This window comes from Megalobrama amblycephala, linkage group LG16 (genome assembly GCF_018812025.1).
Source record: "Megalobrama amblycephala isolate DHTTF-2021 linkage group LG16, ASM1881202v1, whole genome shotgun sequence".
NCBI lineage: Eukaryota > Metazoa > Chordata > Actinopteri > Cypriniformes > Xenocyprididae > Megalobrama > Megalobrama amblycephala.
The window spans coordinates 12,301,018-12,325,560 of NC_063059.1; the positions used below are offsets into that span (position 1 = coordinate 12,301,018).

A 24,543-nucleotide genomic window follows, 5' to 3' on the forward strand; every position below is an offset into this window, starting at 1 on the left:
GTTTCTATGTGTAGAAATAATGGACCCAAGCTCAAATTTCTTTGTCATAAATTATGTTTAAGGTACAAACTGCAGCTGGCTAGTGTTTTGTCTTTGTTACTAAAACTCTATGCTTGGCCATTGGTTGCCAGTTTCTACAGTAGCACCGGGGCTATTTATCACACTTGGCTATTTCAGTAATGATGAGGTTTTGAGTTAAAAGAGTCCAAAAATTTTGTTTTGTTTTGCATTTTGTTTTTGCTATTCTTTGCATTTTTGTTTTGTTGTGTTTTTTTATGTTCTACTTTGGTTTGCTTTTGCTTTTTGTATTTTTTGTTTTGTTTTGTTTTGCTTGTTTTGTTTTGCTTTGTTTTTTGTTTTGCATTGTGTTTTGTTTTGCGTTTTGTTTTGCTTTGCGTTTTGATCTGCTTTGCTATTTTCTTTGTTGAAGTTTTTGTTTTGCTTTGCTTTGCATTTTGTTTTGTTTTGCTTTGCATTTTGTTGTGTTTTGTTTTTGTTTGTTTGTTTGTTTCAAACTACTTTTAAACATGTAATTTTTGTTATTGTATACTGTAATTTGTTACATATTTGTTCATTCATATTTGTTAACTCCAATATCAACATATTTTATATAATAATAATAAAGTTGTCACATCTTTTTTAAATTATAATTTATATAATTTGATAATTTTACTGTGTTAACCATTACATTTTTTGACTGTTTCACTAATTATTTTCTGTTTCATAATTGTTTTACTATTTATATTTTGCTGAAAATCCTATAATGACATTGTGACAGTATGCCACACTATTTAAGGTTTAGGTCTACATCTATTTAGATGGGTGCTTGGCAAGCCTTTGGTGCATTCCATTACTGTATAGTTTGAAAAGAATGAAATATAAACCAAGATCAAGCCTTTCTGGATCACACTGTATCCTTTAAATCAATTAAGCTGGAGTATTTTGACAGAGTTGTAAATCACTGCAGACAGACCCATCGAGATTGCCAGGGATGTGTCTCTCTGATATGACAGGGATTGTGTAAACAGACAGAAGAGCCGTCAAACACGGGCCTCAAGCAGCATGTAAAGACCGAATTCTCTAAGGTAATTTTAAAAAGAATAAAACTGAACTGTTTGTTAAAAAGTCTGATATGTTTAAACATTAACTCATTACCTTTTCCGTAAATGTTCACAAGTAACATCTAAATCTACCTCTTGTGATTTCACAGCAAGATGGGAAGGTTTCAGGCACTTTCTCATGAAAAGTCGTCTCACACCAGCAGTGCTGTGGACTGCAGGGAAACTGGCCAAGAGAAGAGAAAAACAGTCGGTAAAGGGAGCCAATTTGAATGAGGTAAGTGACAGTTTGATGTTATGTGAAGGGACTCGACTAGCAGGTGCTTTGGAGGCTTTTTTTAACAGGCATTTGAACTTTTGTGATTTGTAAATTTTTTCCCAAGCCAAGAACAGCAAGGTAACAAGAGTCAAATAATTGACCAAATGAATTAGCGAAATGACTTTTCATGTTGCCTTGCAATAAATTTCTCAGCATATCATCACAAATCAATAGGCCAGACCACCGATCACAACTGAACCTTGCATAAGTGCACCAACATAATTCAGACCACTGTCACTGAAATAGCTATGGTGGAGAAATTTCAAAGTCTGAGATTGTGTGATGTGGCCAAAGGACTGACCACAAAGTACTGCAGCAGATCCTTCAAAACATTACCTGGCTTTTCCACTCAAGTGGTTTATAAGCTAAAATGGGCAATATCCCTCAGTTAACAAACAATTGTGTTGTCCACGTCTTCATGTTTGGGTGATAAATGCATGAGATGTGAACATTCGAAATAAGCAACAGAGTTTGTTTGGATTCCTTGCAGTAAAAAACAAGATGGCAATGGAAAAATGTTGTTGACAACCGGTAAGAGATGTAAATCAGCCAATATAAACACATTTAAACAGATAGCATGGAATTCTTACTGAATATGAGTTGGTTTTCTACATTTGATAAGGAATTTGCTTATATTCGTGCATTTGACCTTTTGTGGAAAGTCATTTGAATGTTTTTTTCCAGGAATGACAGTGACATTGCAATGTGTTCAAAGCATCTTAACTCTGTTTTCCTGTGGTTTACACAAAAGCTTCGAGACAGTTGTGCAGATTCACGAGAGCTCGGCCCGGCCCGGTCGTCTCCATTACGTCTCTGACATGTTGGCTACATATGCTCCCCTGATAGATCATCCTAATCAGTGTTAGCATTGTGCAGACCGTAAACATTTCCAATGTAAGATTAATCTTTCAGTGTGTTTTGTATCTTGCTGTAGTTTGCTGGCGGCAACGTTAGACTGACGAATCTTTTCGGTTTTTCATAGTATCCTGTTTATGATGGTTCTGCTTTGAATTTAAAATTGGTGTGACAGTCTATCTAAAAATCTATATTAAGTCTATATTATTTATTTATTTCTCCTGTCAGCAGAGGGCCTGGATTGAATTCTTCTGATTAAAGCTGTTTGTGCAGTGCTGCTGGGGATTTTTGTGATATTAGTCCAACAACTAAGACTTTTATTACTCCAAATTGCTTCAGAGGGACAGTGTTTGCAATTGACTTACAGTAAATTGCTTAGGATAAATGTCTGCTGAATTATACATTTTCATTTGTGCTTCATTTTATTCAGCCAAATCAAAGATGTTGTAATGAAAGTACTGTAGATTTCTCTGCACCCATTACCCTCCCTTCTAGCATGCATCAAGCTGACATGAAATAAACATCGCAAACATGACCTCATTGTGCAAAGTGTTGTGTACGAACTGCCATTAAAGTCATAATCCAAATCAGATACAGAGTAGTAAAAGAATAACCACGCCCTGCCTCATTTTATGTCGCTTTAACATATTCGCCCCCAAACAAATAAATACAACAGAATGACAGTTTTGAATTCGGCAGGAAATAACTGTGGCTGCTTAGACATCATGAATCAACTGCATGCTGAAAATGAGCTTATGGGTTTGCTTGGTCTTGTTTGCCTGATGGGTTCCGCTCCACCCAAATACAAGTGTTCTGGTTTCTCTGCAGATCCCAATAACATTTAGTCGTCCTGGTTGTAAACATTTAATTGAGTGTTTACCAAATTGTGGACATGCGTTCATTAGCTTAGATACATTCATAGCTGTTTTGAAGGCCATTTTTAGCCTGTTTAGATGAATATAGCTAGAGCTTTGTTTACCTAGATATCTAGAACAAAGATAGTTTGTTCCTTTAAGAGTTTCTAATGTTTTTTTTTTTTTTTTTTTGAGCATACTGGTTTTGAATTTATGAGTAAAATAAGGACTGTGGTCAACCTTACTTGTAATAAATTACACCTATTCATAAGCAAATGTTACCTTTGAAAACATTTATGGTTATATAATGACTATATTCTAAATAAACTACAAAATAAACTACTTTGTTCTAAGATTCTTTAGTTCTCTCTTACATAGCCTACCTGACTGAAAGGCTCATTATGTGGGTCTTTTGTCTCCTCAGGTGTGAATCACATCATTATTCAGGATTATTCACGCTTCCATGCATACTAACTTTCTAAACAAAAAGTCTCTTAAAAGATGTAAATCAATATTTTTATGTGAATGAGTATGCAGGATGATTTTCACATCATTTTGAAGCAAAAACTCTAGTCTACAACCTCCAATACCCAGAAGTCTTGTGGACATTTGTTTTGTGTCCTTATTTCAGTGACTTAATTTTTTTTTTTTTCCGATAACCACACACAAATGTTATTCTCTCAAAAATATAAACGTATTTACATGTTGTTCACATATTATGGTAGCCTAGTTCGTGCTGAATACAGTGTAATGACACTTTTGCCATTAATATGTTTATAAACAACTGCAAAAAAGCACAAATGTCAGGGCATGTAAAAAATCCCAAAAATCCTCAGACCCCAGAGGGTTAAAAGTATATGCTAACTAGTCGCTACGTAAGTACTACAGCTACCACAAGGATGCATTTACATACTTAACCAAGTTCTTTTGTAGCAACTTTTTTTTTTCTATTTTTGAAAGAAAGTAATACTTTTATTGAGAAAGCCTGCATTAATTTGATCAAAAGTGTCATTAAAAACATTTATGATTTAACAAAAGATTTCTATTCACAAAAATGCTATTCTTTTGAACTTTCTATTTAACACTGTAGCATGTTTCCACAAAAATATTAAACAGCACAACTGTGCAAACAACAAAATGTTTCTTGAGCAGCAATTCAGTCTTGTCATCACAGGTATAAATTACATTATTAAAATATATTAAAATAGAAACCATTGTAATAATATTTTACAATTGAACTGTGTTTTTGATCAAATAAATGCAGCCTTGTTGAGCGTAAGAGACTGACCCCAAACTTTTGAATGCTCATGTAAGTTGTAGAATAAAACAGGAAAGTTTCTTGAAGTAATGTTAACCACAGACTTGTGTTGCTTATAAGACTACAAACTGAGCAGCTCTATTGCCTTGTATCAGTGATAGTACATATCACAACAAAAGTAAACATGTTGTTAAGGAGTAAAACTGATTTAATCATACAAAAGTATATGACCTAATTTCCCATCTCCATAATAGTCAGATGTCTCTTAGCCATGTGCTACCGAAGGAAGAAAATCTGTAGTATATCTTTATTTTCTTTCCCATTCAACACACATGAAAATTTGCAGGTTTTTTGGACTCGAGGGTGTATGAGACAGATTTTTCTTCATTTTTCAGCCTAACTTGCTGCCAAGCCTGTCTTCTCCCTAAACTCCTTTCATATAAATAAACTATATAGTATATTTTTTCAAGAAAACTTCATCTCCTGTCTAATGTATTTTTGTATCTAGATTTTGGCATGGCGTTGAGATCCCATGGGCTCTTAAACATTATCACTTGATATACCATGTAGACTGCAGTACACGTCGCTTCTGCTCGACGGCTGAACATTCAGGTCATTGTCAAGGTTTATTTGTACTCTTTTAGTAATGAACAAATATTAAATATTAAATATTAATTAATTCTAAACTATTTTCTGTATACATTTATGCTTTAAATAAAACATAAAATACTGCACTGTTATTTCTTTGAGAGGCTTTACACAAATGTATGTTGCATGTGCTTTAGTATGTTATTTATTCTTGAAGGATATAGAATGTATAACTGTAGTATGCTTATATGGAACAACATATCTGTCAATTTATAGTTATAGAATGAAACTTTCTTTTCAATATTTTATTTTCTTAACACATACTGTATGGGAAATCATCCAAGTATGACTGCATGATGTTTCCTAGGAGGCTAAAAGACATTTCTGATGGATGTATTGATACAAATATTTGGAAAGGTGTTTTGCACCATAATGAAACTATTGAGTAGGTTCTGCACAGTACAAGGTTCTTAGGAGTACTTTGCCTTTATCTGTGTCAAAGGGATTTATATGCAAACAGACAGTGATTTGTTCTTTTGTTGTCTCTTAGGATTGATGGGGCCAGAAAGTGATCCAAGGTCATGGCTCCAGCTCTTCAGCAGATGAAAGTAAACGTCCTCCAGGGCGTTCAACATGCTTCTCTTAGACAACCACCAGATGGGAGGAAGTTACATGACCTGACGTTAAGTCTGTTGTCTTGGCCTCAACTCTCACCCAGACCACATGACAATTTGCAAACCTAATAAGAATGACGTATTTCTCAAGATTACTTTTGTCGACACCTTTTTTCTCCTTATATATTTTGGATGTGTGTTTATTTTTGTCTTATATAATATGGATTGCATGGTTTGAATTAGTTATAAATCAGATTTCTGAACAAATAAACAAAGTACTGAAAATGCAAAATTGAAAGCTTGTCAGATAGATAGATAGATAGATAGATAGATAGATAGATAGATAGATAGATAGAATTTAAATTTACACATAAATTCAGTTCCTTCTGAAGAAGACTGGTGGCACCAAAGTCTGAGCAAATCATATCACAATGTTTTGGCTCGCTGTCGCCCCCGTTCGGTGAGGTCACGCCATTACCACGCTCTCACACGTGCTTTATGAATATTCATACGGGAGTGGGACGGCTGGTGTCGAGTTTCACTCCAGGAGGTTGAGAGCGTGTGTTGGAAGTGTGGATTCTAGAGTTGGATGCTGTTGTCGATGCTGACGGACTGATTTCATCCTGTCTGCTGCGCTCAGTTTTGGAGGACAGAGCCCTTTTGAATTGGTGCAGCGTATTCTGAGCTTGACAACAACAGGAAAAATACAAAAACTGGAAATATACTAGTGGAAGTTATTGTGGCACGCGAAAGTTAACTTGTGGGAAGATGGATATAATCTAAAACGGATTTTTTTGAAACGACATTTCATTTTTGGGTGGTTTTCCTGCAGTTACGTTGGCACAGACTGGATCTCTCTCGTTGAAAAGCACGAACAGATGTGTGTAAGTGTTTCATGGACTCATGGCAGTGGCGTTGAACTGAGACTTTATATCCCATAATGAAGCGACAAAACTGCAACGCTTTCATAGTTAACGCGCGCGCTTATGGCAAGCCAGGATTAACATATATTCCTTAAATGAATCTGTCTTGATGTTACCATTACTTATATTTTGTCTTGCAATAAATTACCCAATTTTATCCAATAAGCCAATTCCACTTATTAACTTGGACAGTAGTAGCCTACTGTTTTATATTTAACAATCCCAGTTTTACTGTAACAAATAGCAGTATTACATAAAACAGTTGTAACTAATGGGGGAAAAAACTGGTAACAATTGGGAAAAACCCTAGTGTGTGCTAAATAGGTACTAGTGTAGAAGAGTATAATAACTAGATTAGATAACTAAAGAACAATACGTCATGATTACCGGAAATATGACCTGTCAACAATTGGAATATATTATTAGTACAAAACATTGCAAGATATTTGGCACATTTGGATTACTTAATATTCATTAAATTACTAGTTACTTAAAAATAGATACTAGTTAGTTTTTAAGTAGGGCTGTCAAACGATTAATCGCGATTAATCGCGATTAATCGCATACAAACTACAAGTTTAAGTTTGCCTAATATATGTGGCTGTACTGTGTGTAATTATTATGTACATATAAATACAAACACATTCATGTATATATTTGAGAAATATTTACAAGTATATGTATTTATTTATATATAATTTATATTATATATAAATACAAATATTTTGTACATAAATAGCATATTTCTCTTAAATATATACATTAACTTGTGTGTATTTATATATGAAGACTTCAGATGCAAAAGCCTCTAAGTGCCGTCTGCAATTTTCTTCTACAATGAGAATTTTTATCAAGCTTGTATGTTTAGGTTCAGTAATTTCACTTTAATGGCAATTAATAGGTCCCTTTCATTGCCATTAAAGTGAAATAACTGAACATAAACATACAAGGTTGATAAAAATGCTCATTTTATAAGAAAATTTCAGATGTCACTTAGAGGCTTTTGCATCTGAAGTCTTCATATGCATACTAATTACACACAGTACTCGCACATATATTATGCAAACTCAAACTTTTATTTTGTATGCGATTAATTGTGATTAATCGTTTGACAGCCCTAGTTTTAAGGAATAAATGTTAACACAGCTTGCCATAGTCGATTGCAGCATATAGACTTTGTGGACTAGAATGGAAGCATAACAAAATGTCAAATTTTGTGGCTGTGCATGTTGGGTACCTCTCATATACCTGTAATAACAAAGATTTTTAAATTTCTCATTGCAATAGACATTGAAATCACTGCGGTTATTGAGCATTGTATTCACTTATCTAGTTTAGAAGTCTATGGTCATGCATTTAGTTTTACTATGCAGTGTTTCATATGCCAGTGAGACCATTGAGATGTCAAGGGAGAAGTTTCAATTCAGATTCTGTTTGTCAGAACATAGTTTGTTTGAGTACATTGTGTTTGTTTGAAGTTTATTTTTGGGTTTAATACATCTTCAGGTATAGTTATACTTGCATCTATAGTTTCGATTTATCATGGTTAATGGTGATTGTAAATGTATGGTGCTTATTGTATGGTTATTGTAAATGTGTATATGATGGTTATTGTAAGCTTTCTGAAGTGGAAGTGCATGCATTGTTGTTTGTTTTTGGTAGATGTGGCAGAAATGGAGGTTAGGCAACTCTAAAAAAATGTTTATTGGAATGAATCAGACCTACACCGTTTTGTTAAATCAATAAATCAGTGCAATTAATCTGACAATCTGTCATAATGCAGCTGATATTGATATTAATACTAAATTATAAGCTATTATATTTCTTAACCATGAAGCACAATACACAGTAGAAGTCAGTTGGTTAAGAGATATTCTGTGGTTCACTGTGCTTGCAACTGCTGCAGTCTGACCACTGAGCTCCAGTTATTTGTATTCTGCACTGCTGGTTTTAATCTAGCCTTGTATTGGTGTAACCCATGTGCGGGCCACAAAAGCCTCCAGAACGTTTCTTTTCATTGAGGGGGTGATTTGTATTGCATAACTTCAGTTCTTTTCTCTTGAAAATGAATTGGAGAATTAATAAAATGCCAGAGGAACAGCTGTGGCAGCCTGTGAAAACTTTGAGAGGTGAGCCTATAGAGTCTATAGAAAACGGAAGGTTACTTAATAAACTAAAGAATAATCCCAACAAAACGAATGTATCTAATTTCAAATTCAACAAACAAAAGTGTTGCATCCACTATATCACATGCAACATTTTCAATTAAATTACAGTTTTAATGTATTTATTAATGTCACCCACAGCCTGACCTTTCTTGGTCAGTGTATCTCAGATGATATTTTTGGCATTGTGTTGGACCTCAGAGGAAATCAGTTGCAGAATAACAGGGGCAGACGTCCAGTGGTCATTATTTAACTTGGTTGACATGCCAGGAGCACATAGATTTTCTCTCCTTGCAAGACATTCCTCTTAAATTGGTTGATGAGTGGAATTCTTTTGTTATCCATAGAGAAGTGCTGTGCTTTTGTGTTGGTGACTGATCGGGGTTCATCCAGACCACATTCCACGTCTCCCTCTGAGGACGAGAATAATTAATATTCATCAAGATAATAAGGTTGTTTTCACTAATTCAGCTCGGTTGACTTCCATTTCTTTGGTTCATTGATTGCCGTAGTGTGATACCGCAGATATCGAGCTACTGTTTCCACCTCTCTCGTTGATCTTAGAGGCTATTAAATTATAAGGCACCGCCCATCGCCATCCGTTTGTTAAACGCCACATGTTCGCACTCTCGGTTTTGGGATCTCTCCATAAGATTAGTGAGTCACATCTCATGTGATTCATGTTTCAGTTTGTTCAGGTGAAGTCATGAGCTTGAAAATTAACCGTGTTCCTCACACAAATAAGCAGACTGCATTAGGTCGTTTATATTATAACAGTGTTTAAATAAGAACAACATGTTTGATTCAACAGCCACAACGAAACATTGAGAATCTAATAAATCAAAGATAAAACTAGAAGGCGACTGCGTGCTGGACAGGAAGTGTAGTTGATTCTGGAGCAAGCCAAGCTGAGGAAAGGTTTAGAGCTTGAACCATTTTTTATTAGTTTCGAGAATAAGTGAAATTTATAAAGTTTGCTAAGAAAATAGCTGTCCGATTCTCAGACTGAGCAGAACCAGAGCGAATGCTGAAGGGCTTTCAAGACATTCCAGGGATTATGTCACCAGACTCTAGTCCCAATGGACGATCGGTTAATTTCTCAGCCCCGTCCCTGACCTCGGACTGTCTCGGTGAGCTGAGATCCATTCGGATGTTGGGGAAAAAAAGCGGGGTCGTTGGGCAGTCACACACTCACAACTTTACATCACTCTTGATCTCATACTTTTGGCTCAGGGAAGGATTCTCTGATGATCAGACAGTTCCAGTATCTCTGCTGTGGTGTAGTTAAACCCATCCTTACAGGTCTCTGGTGAAGCACTAAAACCGTAAGCAGTTGCAGCATCTGGTCTCCAGAGTGGTGTACAGAGTGGACGGCAGAGATTGCATGCCAGAGGGCTGTTGCCCCTCATCTGCGTTTCTCATTAGGTTCTGAAGGGAGGTGTGTCTGTAAACATGCCTTATAAAGCCATGTAGGGTCAGTGTGTGACCACCTTATATTTACTGAAAAATTGTAGGTTCGTATCCCACATGAACTCTTGCTTTTGTGCCCTTGGGTAAAGGCTGCTGCTGGTTGTTTTAAGTGGACTGCTGGTGTAGTGTACAGTTAATGACAACTGTAATATGACAGTGAATACCTATAGCTGGGATTTTGCATAGTTGCATACATATTTGTTGCCCTTTAGCATGTCTAATAATTATGGTTTTGCAAGTAAATGTATATATACTTTATATGGGTCAATGACGTGACGTGGGTAATTTTTTTTGTCCAGAGGCCTTAATAATAATTAAAAAAACAAAGATATGACATCCAAAGTATGTAAGGTAGTACAACTAGATCTTTTTTTATTGAATCCAAGAGATTTTAATTATATTTTGCAACATATAAAGTAGGGTTGCCCGATATATCGCATGCGATTGTCACGCGCATTTCGTCAGTAAAGCCGGTTCCCTGATTACCGCTAAATCGCCATCACCTGCTTTCAAATGAAGCGGCATTTAATAGACAGAGCCGTAGATTAGGGATGGGCAGATCGATATGAAGTATCGATATATCGATACTGACATTGAGTATCGAAAGTAGCGATACTCAAATAAAAATATCGATACTAAGGTGTTTTTTTTTTACCAGTGATTTTGTTTAATTAACAATAAATTTAATGCGTACAGTATGCATTGATTTAGACAAATAACCTATTTTAGCGAATAATTGTGTAGTAGAACTATTTTCCTGCTCATCTGAACACACCATATACTGTAAGAACACACGCAAATGCTGTAAGTCAGGACCAATCAATCACAGAGAGCGTTCACTACATTCAAACCGGACTGCATGTGTTCAGTATCGTAAAAAAAACCATTGATGCATTTGGGAAATGCAGTCCAGAACAATGCTTAACCTAAGACAGAACAACATAATAGGCTATGTTTGAGTTATTTCACAACAAACAAAATAAAATGGTAGCCTATACATATTTTTTGCAATTACATTTATTTAAATTGAACGTTAATTATTCGTATTGATGTGCTGTTCTATAACTACACTGTCAGAATACAAAGTTTGCATTTAATGGGTGCAACAGCCTGTCACTGGCAGTCCCATGTAAATGAACACCATTATACAGTGACCATAGTTCAGCTAGGTCTACAGTATTTGTAGATTTTGATGGTTACCACTACAAGTAAACATTTTAACCATGTGTAAACAAAAATATAATCTAATAAATTGCAATTAAGGCATATTGAATGTTAAAATACCGTTAAAATATAATGTTAAGTGGGTATCATTACCCATTTTACTCATAGTAATTCAATAATTTAAGGACTCACTGACAAGCCACGCAATATCGCGTTCATTATCGAAGGCGATTCATCTGCAATATGAACGCGATATTGCGTGGCTTGTCAGTGAGCTACGGCTCTGTCTATTAAAGGTGCCCTAGAACTTTTTTTTAAAAGATGTAATATAAGTCTAAGGTGTCCCCTGAATGTGTCTGTGAAGTTTCAGCTCAAAATACCCCATAGATTTTTTTTAATTCATTTTTTTAACTGCCTATTTTGGGGCATAATTAGAAATGAGCCGATTCAGGGTGTGTGGCCCTTTAAATCTCCATGCCCCAAGAGCTCGCGCTTGCCTTAAACAACATAAAAAAAGTTCAAACAGCTAATATAACATAATATAAAATGGATCGTCATGCAGCATGTCTAATCGCGTAAGTACAGTGTTTATTTTGATGTTTACATTGATTCTGAATGAGTTTGAGGCTGTGCTCCGTGGCTAACGGCTAATGCTACACTGTTGGAGAGATTTATAAAGAATGAAGTTGTGTTTATGCATTATACAGACTGCAAGTGTTTAAAAATGAAAATAGCGATGGCTTGTCTCTGTGAATCAGTAAGAAACGATGGTAACTTTAACCACATTTAACAGTACATTAGCAACATGCTAACGAAACATTTAGAAAGACAATTTACAAATATCACTAAAAATATCATGATATCATGGATCATGTCAGTTATTATTGCTCCATCTGCCATTTTTTGCTATTGTCCTTGCTTGCTTACCTAGTCTGATGATTCAGCTGTGCACATCCAGACGTCCTGCCCTTGTCTAATGCCTTTCATAATGTTGGAACATGGGCTGGCATATGCAAATATTGGGGGCGTACACCCGACTGTTATGTAACAGTCGGTGTTATGTTGAGATTCGCCTGTTCTTCGGAGGTCTTTTAAACAAATGAGATTTATATAAGAAGGAGGAAACAATGGAGTTTGAGACTCACTGTATGTCATTTCCATGTATTGAACTCTTGTTATTTAACTATGCCGGGGTAAATTCAATTTTTGAATGTAGGCACCTTTAAATGCCGCTCCATTTGAAAGCAGGTGATGGCGATTTAGCGGTAATCAGGGAACCGGCTTTACTGACGAAATGCGCGTGACAATCGCATGCGATATACCGGGCAGCCCTAATTAAAGGTATTTTAAAGATTTTGAAGTGTCAAAAGGTCATTCGGTTTAACCGTCCAAAGGCCAATACAGCCAATTCATTTGTGATTAAAATATTTTAAAATGTAGTAAATGTATATATTTTTTATTTGGGCATGATTTTATAATGTTATATGTCAACATAGTGCAAAATGGTATTAAATGGAATTAACATTACATCACTAGGGTGAAAATGAAAATGAAGTCATCATTTATTTAGCCTGGTCTTGTTATAATGTTGTATGCCCTTCTCAGACCACAAAAGGAGAATTTTATTAAAAAAATGTCCCGCTCATCCATATAATGTCAGTGAATAGCAACCAGCATCAATCTTTTTAAAAAACAGAATGATCCCATGTGACAAGTGCCTTATAAGTGTTCTGGGGTATACGATTCTTGAAAAACAAATGACGGAAAAAACGCTTGTGAAAATGCTTGCTTTGTGAAAAACACTCATTATAAATGTCAGAATAATTTATGGTTTTGTACAATCTAGGGCCAAGTCTTAGTCTTTTGTATTTTGACATCTCAAAAAAATGTGTGGCTGTAATGTTTTCTGTAATGTTATTCGACAAATCAGCAGAATTACAAAAATGCACAACCCAACTTCTTATAGGCCATCTTTTATGAATTATAATTCATAAAATTATAATGACTTCCAATGATTGTCTAATTAATTCCTAATGATTTTTTCTTGTTGAAAATTCTCCTTCACCCTAAAATATATCAGGTTTCGGAAGTAAAATGGTTGGCGAATGTTGTTTCGTGTTGACTTCTGTGAAATTCTGCAGATTTGCCCCCAAAATCAGTGCAGAAAATTTGATGACGATGAATTTTGTAGCTGTCTTTCCAAGAGACAAAGACGTGGCTTAAGATACTACATAAACATAAAATGGATAACTGTCAAAGTAGCATTTGTAATAAGCGTAACTTGAATCTCCTGAGGGACAGAGGTAGACAAAAAATTTTGCCGCTATGGCTTGTATGTCTCAACCTGATATGGATTTGTTTGACTGTGGGTGCAACAACTCAAATATATATAGTTCTCCATATGGCAACGGGCATACCGGACACAATACCTCTCTTTGAAATTATCCGCAAATGGGATGGTACAGTCTGTGTTCAGTTAAAACTACACACGGTGAATTTCATAAACTCTGTACTGAACTCATCCGCTTGCTGCAGCCAGATGTTTCCAATTTCGCACCGTAACCGAAGCTGTATCAGCTGGTGTCATGTTCAAAGGACCCAGCAGCACGTGTGGTTCTTTGTTTTCTTCAGCGCGTAGACCTCTTTCCACAAACATTTCCACAAACACACTCAGCAGGTTGGAAGAGGGTGTGGGAAAAAGATGGTCCCCTGAAGCTAGAACATCCTAAACACTGGCCAAACCATGGTCTTGTTTTTTTCCCCATAGCACAAATGTATCTGATGTAGATTAGCAGTGCACGTATCCGAGGCCTGCAGGTGGTTTTCTTCTTTCCCACCAGCTCCTGTGGAGCACATCTACCATCTACCATTATGCTGGACTACTGTACTGAGAATGAAGGTTCAACTCAACCATTGAGTCAAGGTAAAAATCAAAATGCATTTAATGAATCCCATCAGCATTCTTATTGGCTGGTTTATTGTAAGTATGGATGGGAATTGCGAAGTATTTTGATTAGGCTATTTGATTTGTCTTAATGATTCTGGTTCCTTAAAGGGTTAGTTCACCCAGAAATGAAAATTCTGTCATTAATTACTCACCCTCATGTCGTTCCACACCCGTAAGATCTTTGTTCATATTCAGAACACAAATTAAGATATTTTTGATAAAATCCGATGGTTCGGTGGGGCCTGCATTACCAGCAAGATCATTTCCTTTTTCAATGGCCAGAAAGCTACTAAAGATGTATTTGAAACAGTTCATGTGACTACAGTGGTTCAACCTTAATGTTATAAAGTGCGACGAGAATACTTTTTGTGCACCAAAAAAAAGGGGAAAAAAGCGACTGTATTTACGAATCTTTTGTTTCGAATCAGTGGTTCGGAGCTCCAAAATCACATGATTTCAGTAAACGAGGCTTCATTACGTCATAAGTGTTTCGAAATTTCAATAGCTCATGTGACTTTGGCAGTTTGATACACGCTCCGAACCACTGATTCGAAACAAAAAATTTCATAAAGCTTATCACTAGATATTGTTGAGTAAAGTTGTTATTTTGTTTTTTTGGCACACAAAAAGTATTCTCTTCACTTCATAATATTAAGATTGAACCACTGTACTCACATGAACTGTTTTAAATATGTTTTTAGTACCTTTCTGGGCATTGAAAAAGGAAATTATCTTACTGGCAATGCAGGCCTCACTGAGCCATCAGATTTTATCAAAAATATCTTAATTTGTGTTCTGAAGATGAAGGAAAGTCTTACAGGTGTGAAATTACAAGAGGGTGAGTAATTAATGAGTTAATTTTCATTTTTGAGTGAACTAAAACTTTAAAGGTTTTATTTACGATTCTTAAAGTATTTGTAAGGAATAGATATTTGGACAAAAATTGATTAAAAAAAAGTTTTTTAGCGACTTTAGTCCTTTGTTTAGGACTGTACTGGTTCTGCTGTTTTTGGCTCATTGAAAAGAATCAACTCACTTATTATTTTTTTTAAATCAGACTACACCTGCTATATGTAATTGATTCACTAAAAAGATTCACTCTTTAGAATTATTCTTTCGAGAGTCGGTTCCTGTATTATTATTACTACTTTAAAAGGACCCTGTTTCTGAATAAGAATTGGTTCTTGGTTTCCAACCCTAGTTATAGGCTCAGTGTGTGTGTGGGTGGTGTTTGCAGATCTTTAAGATACTCCATTATTGTAGATAAGTGCTTCAACATGAGGCTTCCCTCGCCAAGTCTCACTGGATCTGAGTGATTTGCTCAAACACCCAGAAGTTGTATTGGAATTGATCACGATTGGCCAGGTTGGTTGTTTTCTTTGATTTCTTTTGGTTATCTTGTAAAAGCAATAAAATATTAGGAAAATAATCCCAGTGTGACAGCATGTTTGCTTGAGATCAAATGATAGTCAATGTGAAGTTAATTTGGCCCAGCACTAAACATCCTTTAAGATGGAAATATTTGAGTTGCCCAATGTAGAGATTGATGGTGTTACTTTATGGCTGCTTAGGGTTTCTTTCTTAGGTCTTTTTGGCTTTCAGGGCCTTTTCTCACTCATCATTTACACTGAAGGGGCCAATATATTGTCTTTACCTCATTCGCCCTCTCGATCTAACCGAAATGAACTTTAGAAAAAACATAATCCTTTAAAGCCATGTTTGCAGTCATTACAACCTTCCACCGTGAGTGTTGTTTGAGGTGTCGTGAGCGACGTGGACGTCTTCCACTTGTTGGGAAAACGTTTTGGACATCGAGTGATAGATGATCAGCGTTGGTCTGGCCAGCTGTGGTTGTTTTCATCCCCAGCGTCTTGGCCAAAGTGGTTTCAGTGTTTAACAGAGCAACTTCTTTGGGATTGTTTAACTCCAGATTTCTGCTCTGTCAGATCTTTGGAACCGTTGTCTGGAATGAAAGTTCTGGCTAATGGAGGAAAGCTGCAACACTTGCTCAGAAATATTAGTGGTCAACACCCACAAATCTGCTATCTTCTCTTCTTTGGAATGGAAGATTATATAAAAAAGTACGAAACTGCCCTACAGTGCTTGGAATCAGCAGGTGTGAACAGCTTGGAGACCATTATTAAGTGTTATTGAGGGCATGCTTTAAATTAAATAGGGCAGACTTGTTTTAATTTCATCAGTGTCAGATTTTGTCAAGGGATAGACTGTGCCTTGCACACAAAGTTTTCTTTTTTCTTCAAATGGGCCATTTTCTATAATTAAACCACAAGCCCTTTGTCATAATAAGTGGTCTGGGTTGCACACATGACCCAGAGCGCTGGAAAGATGCCCAAAGATGGAAAGTCAGAAACAGTGATGCAACACCTCTAACATGCTATTATAAAATTAGCAAAATATTAAGATATATGGCCAATGTCCTGAATGGTTTAATCTGTATGAACTCTACTATATAAATATGGTTTAGGAATAATATGTTATAGTCAACCTTTATATTTAGATTGAATCCAAGAGTATTTCTCTTAATGCCATGTAGTTTAACAAGGCATTAAATGCAAGAATAAGAAACTTATCTTGGACAAAATTGCAGTTGTCTAGGTTGGTTTGCCGTTGTACACGTCCAGGCCTTTTGAGGTCTGCTCCAGCCATTAGTAAAAGTGGCAATGCCCGTTGAACACATCTGTGTAACTTTCTTTCAGCCTTTGACAATGTTTTGGACATTGCCTCAATGTCTGGAAAACAAATCATAGTCAAATTTTTAATTTTTAAAACCTTACAGTTAAAGCTTACAATGTGTTTAAAATATACTTGTAATTTTTTAATTAAATAAATGTCATATATTAATAAAATTCATATGTATACATTTAGATAAATACACACACGTTGAGTTTTCGTGTTTTATGGGGACATTTCAAAGACATAATGATTTTTATACTGTACTGTACTGTATATTCTGTCCCCTAATCCTATAAAAATACCCATCGCAGAAAATCCCATCTGATTTTTTATATTTTCAAAAAACATCACTTAATATGATTTATAAGCTGTTTTCCTCATGGGGACAAAAAAAAAAATGTCTCCACAAGGACAGGGATTTTGGATATTGCAATCTTTGAGGGGACTTTTTTTTGTCGTCCCCATAACGTAGGGTTTACCAGGACCACACAGACACAGACTTATGGTTGTTATGTATTTAGAGGCTTTACTTTCAAAAAGTGTTTGGTGCACATAATCTACGTTGGAGGTATTGTGTGTGTATGTGTGTGTATGCGCGCCTGTACTTTCTTAAACATATGAGAGTGTTCCTGCTTGTGTGTGTGTGTCTTTCTCAGTCCCTGTGATGCTGACAGACTGAAATTAGCTTTGGATTCCCATATGCACAGGGCAGGCTTCCAGCAGACCCCAATTACAATGCAGCAAAGCCAGAGAGGGTGCAGGGCAGACTGTGTGGAGCCCTCCTGGTCTGCTCCGTCGCTCAGGCACACACACACACACTGTCACTACCACAGACTTGACAGACTACCACAATGAGGCGCACAGCACGCACTGATCTGACTCACTAACACACACACACAGGCACTTACACACACTTTTATATGGACACCTGCATCATCAGACTCATTCACACACATTTTAGATTAACCACATGTGCAGCTGTGTTCAAGATTCAACACCACCAGTCAATATGGAGTTAATCTACACACACATTGAGACATACTTACCTACTTAAAACAAATACCCTGTGGGGTAGAAAGTGAAAAGAATTAGCATTAGAATTTTGAAGAGGGGGGAAAAAATATCTGGAGTCCACCACCGGAGGGAGCCTCTCTGTTTCCTACAGTATGACAGAGCAAAAGTATTTCCTGTGATTCTGTTTTTATTTACTTTATGAAAACATGTGAAATCCTGTGGTTGATAAAGAATTTTATTGTGAAGTCATTTTTCTTTTGCAGTGATTGAGAATGACATGATTATTTCCCTTGGCCTGAAATTGATTTTGTGGCTTTTGGTAGTAATTGCAGATGGTGACAGGCTCGTCTTAAAGCTGCTCATGTTTTAATTTTGTCCTCAGACCTTGGTTAAGGCTTGGATTATCAGAAAATCTGTGATGAGTCAGAGTATGTATACTGTATATATATATATGTGCATTTTTCTTGAAAATGAGAGTGCATAAAGTCCATAATGTGTGTGCGTGTGTGTTTAAATCTAAAAGGCACTGGCAACCTCTGTCTAACTTACTTTTGAAAATAAAGGGGGTCAGTGTGATTTACAGTGTTGTTTCAAAAGATTTAGTCAAAGGCAGAGTCAAACATGGGCTTCAGTTGTACTTTTGGATGTGAATACAATTTTCCTGTAGTACTTTTATTCCACAAAAGGAACCAGAAAACCACTCAATTCATTATTCCTCGGATAATAAGCTCTCTCATAACTTTCAATCTTTCATCTCCTTTCTGCTTTGCAATCCTTAATACTTGAAGAGCTGGGCTGGATGAGTCAAGTTCCTCTAACAAGCATACATAAATATTTAAGCTCTGTCTTACAGAATGTTTATAATTCATTTGGACCTAGAAAGAACCTAATCCAGGAATCATCTATAAAAGATTTTGTTTCATAATTTCAGCAATAAGGTCGTCATAGTTTGCAGGTCCTCAAGCTACAATTTTATGGATGAGGAATTGCTAATTTAAAAAGGAGCTGGAGGAACATTCAGAGGAGACCTTTGTGGTTTCAATATATTAGAATTGGCCCACCAGCGTTTTTCTAGCTTCATTTTGTGCATTAGTGTTGGCATTAATATACGACAGGGTTAAAACTGAGTTGGCTTTAAAGGGTCCTCTTGGCTCTCTTTTGCATCAACGTGGGCTGCAGTTGAATAGTTTTACTAAAAAAGGGGGGGTCATGTTAGCCACAGTCTCTATTTTAAGCTCCTGTCCATCACTGCACCGATATTTTGCTGTAGGAGGACATTCCTTAAGTTTACACCCCAAAAGAAATGAGAGTTGAAGTATTGAGTATTTCAATGACGGTTTCAAGCTTGGATCTCTCTAACATGCATGCATGCAAAAAAAAAGTCAAAATTGACTAAAATATTCCATTTGACAGAATGAAATATTGACTCATTTGACTCAAAGGATATGTTCATCAAAAGACAAACTATAACTAAAACAATAAGACTTTGAATTTATTTAGGTACAGACTAGAGAAGCTTCTTGCATAAGCTGTAGCAATAATGTCTTGACTTATTAGCTGACAGTAAAATGCAGGAACAATGTGTGCACATGGTGTGCTGCTGCATTATTAAAAGAGAACCCATGCAACATGTGGAAAGCCACTTAAGCATTCTTTTCATAACTGTAACCGAGCCTGCTTGTGTAATCCATCTTTTTGTAATGCATACTTTTTTTTTGATAATGTTGGACTGCTTTCTCTTAGTTCACTTAGTAATGTCCTTTTCCATTTGTCCTGTCAGGTTTTGTAAGAAGAATTTTCTATGAAGAGAGAAGGAAGGACAATTATGGATCCATTGCCTCAAAACAGGACTTTGAAGTGGTGGATATTGGTGATCCTCTATGTGGCACTACACTTCAAGACCATCCACTCATCCATGGTGCCAGGAACATTGCAGCTCCAACTAGATGAGGAACAGCCAGCAGGAACTGTAGTAGGTGACATCAGTGCTGGCCTCCCACCTGACATGACTGCAACCCACTATTTCATCTCAGATCATCAGGGTACAGGTGTTGGCACTGATCTGGACATCGACGAGAGTACAGGGATCATAAAAACCGCAAAGGTTTTGGACCGGGAAGCACGGGACCTGTTACAGCTTCATAGCAGTCACCATGACCGGTATAACAGTAGAAGTCACCATCTTAGTCAATGACATCAATGATCACGCACCAGTGTTCCCCAGAAAAAGAGCCACGTTTAAAATCCCAGAACAGACAACCATAGGCACCAAGTTTCCTCTTGAGCCGGCTGTGGATGCAGATGAGGACCAGCTCACTACACAAGGTTACATCATAACGGATGGAAATGTAGGACAAGCTTTTCTTCTTGAAACCAAACGAGGATCAAACAAAGTCCTTTACTTGGATTTGGTGGTTAATGCAGTTTTGGACAGAGAGACAAGATCTTCATATACTCTACTCTTGGAAGCATTTGATGGTGGTTCACCCAAGAGGACTGGACAGATGATCCTGGATGTGACTGTGCAGGACATCAACGACAATGCCCCAATCTTCAACCAGAGTCGCTACCATGCAATGATCTCGGAGAACCTTCAACCTGGTAACAATATACTGCAGGTGTTTGCTTCAGATGCCGATGAAGGTGAACAATGGGTTGGTGCTCTATGACATCAACAGAAGACAGAGTGATCCTGATCGCTACTTTGTCATTGACTCTCGAACTGGAGTTATCACTCTGAACAAGCCTTTGGATTATGAGATGAGAAGAGTCCATGAGCTTGTGGTACAGGCTCGGGACAACGCCAGTCAACCAGAGATCACTAATGCCTTTGTGACCATCCAGGTGCGAGACTACAACGACAACCAGCCCACCATGACCATCATCTTCCTCAGTGAGGATGGTTCTCCACGCATCTCTGAAGGAGCGCAGCCTGGCCAGTATGTGGCTAGGATTTCAGTCACAGACCCTGATTATGGAGAATATGCCAATGTGAATGTATCTTTGGAGGGGGGCGATGGGAAGTTTGCTTTAACCACCAAAGACAGCATCATTTATCTCATCTGCGTAGATCAGATACTTGATCGTGAGGAGCAAGACCACTATGAACTCAGAGTAATGGCCACAGATTCTGGCACCCCTCCATTACGGGCAGAGTCTTCGTTTACCATTCAGGTCACAGATGTTAATGACAACCCACCTTTGTTTGACCAGCAGGAATATACCCAGGTTATTCCAGAGGTGGCCTTTCCGGGAAGTTTTGTTGTACAGGTTACAGCACGGGACAAGGACCAAGGACCCAATGGGGATGTTCAGTACAGCATCCTACAGACTGAAGGAACTCATTCAGACTGGTTCAGTGTTGACACAGTTACTGGTATTCTCACCACCCTGACCCAGCTAGATTATGAAACGGACCCTATACCCAGTGTAACTGTTGTTGCCACCGACAGGGGTCGACCGCCACTTTCTTCTACAGCTGTGGTCAAAGTGATCCTACAGGATATTAATGACAACGAACCTGTGTTTGGCAGCAAGTTCTACAACGCATCCATCAAGGAGAATGCCACAGCAGGGACCTGTTTCATGGAGGTAGGACTATCATTTCTTTGTCTTTCAAATGCTGAATTTGTATTATACTTATTAATATGCAAAGTTTTGGGGCTTTTTAAAGCATGAACTTTGTGAAAACCCCAATGTACAATGACTTGTGTATATTTAAGACATATTGCTAGAGTGCGCTTTTAAAGTGTGTAAACTGAGTAAATGGAAACAGTCGTTTTAGGAAATTGACTTGGAAACCAGCATGATGAATTGTAAGATATTGAGGAGCGAGCTTAAGTAAGCTTTGTTTGGGTTGGACTACTTCAGTAGGGAGTTACTCTCCTCAGGCTTTGGGAGATTGTTTTTTACTAGCTGTTCTTACTTACACTTCTCAATGGTTTTCACTGGAGTGCATAAGGTGGTTCAGAGAAGTTCATATTTAAAGGCAAAAGACTTCTGGTTCTGGTATTTACAAAGAACCGCTTCTATTTTCACAACTTTACTTTTCATGAGAAAATGACATCAGAAAAAGTGTGAGGGGTCAGTTGAGGTTTGCACTTTGGTCTCATCTGGCCTAGAATTCTTAGTCCCTGTTGTCTGCTGACTATAAAAGGCACATTCTGCATTTTATCAATGTCTGTACAGGGACTTCAAAGTGTTTTTCTAATAAGTTTCTCCACAGGCAAATTCAAAGCTCGTAATACATTTCCTAGTAAATCAAAACGTGTAATTTCACATGGTCACATATCAAGTGAAGGCACATTAATGCTTTCTCTGTGGTGGCGGATTTGTGCTGGCGGGGGTTGAGACACACTCCAGCGAGCTGACAGAGGGCCCAGCAGACGGGAACTTGGCCCTGGGGTTTCTCCGGAGAGAGGGAGGATCGTGCCTGGGAGAGATTTTGGGACTGACTGACTGCTTTCTGCTACAGAGTGGGAATAGGAGCTGTAGAGGGTCAAGTGGGAGGTCTGGGAGTAAAATTAGAAGTTTATAGTGGTATTACTTAAGTTCGGAATTAGGAATCGGATCAGCAGCGTTCAGGTCTACAAATCAAGTGCAAATCAAATCTGATTGTGGCTCCTGTCTTGCTGTCAGTTTCCATCCTCATTCAATGAGTGCTAACGGTTCACAGACAGTTGCCAAAAGACTTGAGTTTTCAACATAAGAACAATATAAGGAGTTACTAAGTCTATCCTTACAACCATCAAAGCAAACTTGCCAAGGACGAGGTCCAAACCAACTGTCTCTCAGGCTGTGGCACAAACGACTGCTGTAGATGGGAGCTGGCATGCCACTCAAGAGCAGTTGGGAGTTTGATGATGCACAGACTGCAGAAATCCCTGCCAAATCCACATCCAAGCATCACAGCACGGCACTTGATGAGTTGCTTTTTTCCCTTCATCAGAGATCCCTGTGCGCTGAGTTCCCACCGCCTCCCTTTTTCTGAATCAAAGCTTCTGTCCAAATGCCATTACAATGGGTCTATTGTGATCATTCATTTAACATCTGAACTGGGCTTGATTTCATTTTTTCCAGTGTATCCCTCAGCAGAGCATGATTAGTTTAATGTGTACTGGCACTGGTGGTTTACTACATTTTAAGTTTTTGTCACTTTGCTTGTGCGTCACTGCCGTTGGGCTGAGGAATAATTAAATCGTTTTTATTTCTCTTTTGGTGGAATTTCCACTCTTTGTAGTGTGAAAACTCTAGCGACTTTATTCAGTTTTGTTTTAACCACAAAGATAACAAGCAAAAGACTTGTGGCATTGAAATCAAGGGTGTCTAAAACTTTAAGACATGTTACTAAATTCTTAAAATGACCATAACCCTGCTTTCAATTATTACTCTATTATTTTATAAGGCATGAAACTGAGTTGATAATCATCAGTGTTGGGTAGGGCAGGGTTTTTATAGTTTATAATTTTAATTTAGTTTTTTATCAAGTCAGTTTTAGTCCATTTTTATTTCATTTTATTTTCAATTTGTCTTCTCAACTTACTTTTTATGATATCATTGTTAATTTTGGAGTTTTAGTTTCAGTTTTTATTTCAGTTTCAGAATTTTAGGGCTGCCAAAGTTAATGCTCTAACGGGTTTTGTTCAAAATGTTTACTTATTAAATTTGTCAGCATTGTTTGTTGTTATTTGTATCTAGTAGCATTTTCATGTTTAATGGAGATGTAACTGTAAAAAAAAAATCACAATTTATAATATATTGTGTATCCAAAACTAAAATTATTTTTGTTGCTATTTTTTATTGCATTTTAGTTAGTTTTGGAGAAAAAATGTGTTTTATATTAGTTTCAGGTTTTTTCCAATTATGTTTTTATTTATTATATCATGTAGAACATTTTTACGTTTCGTACTATAATAATTACTACAAGTTTGACAAACTTTTGTAAACTTTTGTCAACTGTCATTTGTTCAATCAAGGTCATTTATTTAATACTAAATTTCAATGTATCATTCCAAATCCAAATCTTGGTATCGATCCATCTCTGCTATTTTGTAAAATTATGAACCTTCTAACCAATTGGAAAGTTTGGAGCTGTTATGAAGGACCCAGATGAAAAGCTTCTCTTTGGTACATGCTTAAGAATGGCTTGAACTCAGCTGCTGTTTTGTCTCTTCTGCAAGGACACTTCACTTTTTTAGGCTACTATTCACAACACACTCCAACTGCGGTCTTGGACATGTTCACCACCGGGGTGACGAGCGTTTTTCACTCTGTGTGAGGCAGCTGCATAATTGGTACATCTAGTCAAGTCTCCCTTTTCTTAATTATTTGAATTGAGAGAGCTGTGAAAAAGATGGTGTGGTTGCTCCACAGGTCTCCACAGCACAATACGGCAGGAAAGGCCTTTGTCCCATTCATATTCATTGAGAGCCTTGGACAATAATCTGTTAGCATAGTCTTGTTAGCGCTGAATTCTATTTCTAAAGCCCTTTTTTTCTTTTATTTTCACTGAGACACTCATCTTTGTGCTTGTTTGTTCTATTTTTCTGTGATTTATAATCGGTTCCAGCAAACAGTAGCATTCTTATGCACAGTAGGTCTGGGGTATATTGATATATTGA

The 24,543-nt window shown here is 37.0% G+C and overlaps 1 protein-coding gene across 1 annotated transcript in view; it reads left to right on the top strand.

The window, feature by feature from the left end:
- Positions 1-6,077: 6,077 nt before the first annotated feature.
- dchs1a (dachsous cadherin-related 1a) overlaps positions 6,078-24,543 on the top strand; it is a 127,234-nt gene continuing 108,768 nt past the window's right edge. The window contains 4 exon segments of the mRNA XM_048159848.1: positions 6,078-6,430; positions 19,704-20,054; positions 20,056-20,571; positions 20,573-21,514. Of these exon segments, the coding sequence (XP_048015805.1) occupies positions 19,725-20,054; positions 20,056-20,571; positions 20,573-21,514 (1,788 nt within the window). The 5' untranslated portion in view covers positions 6,078-6,430; positions 19,704-19,724.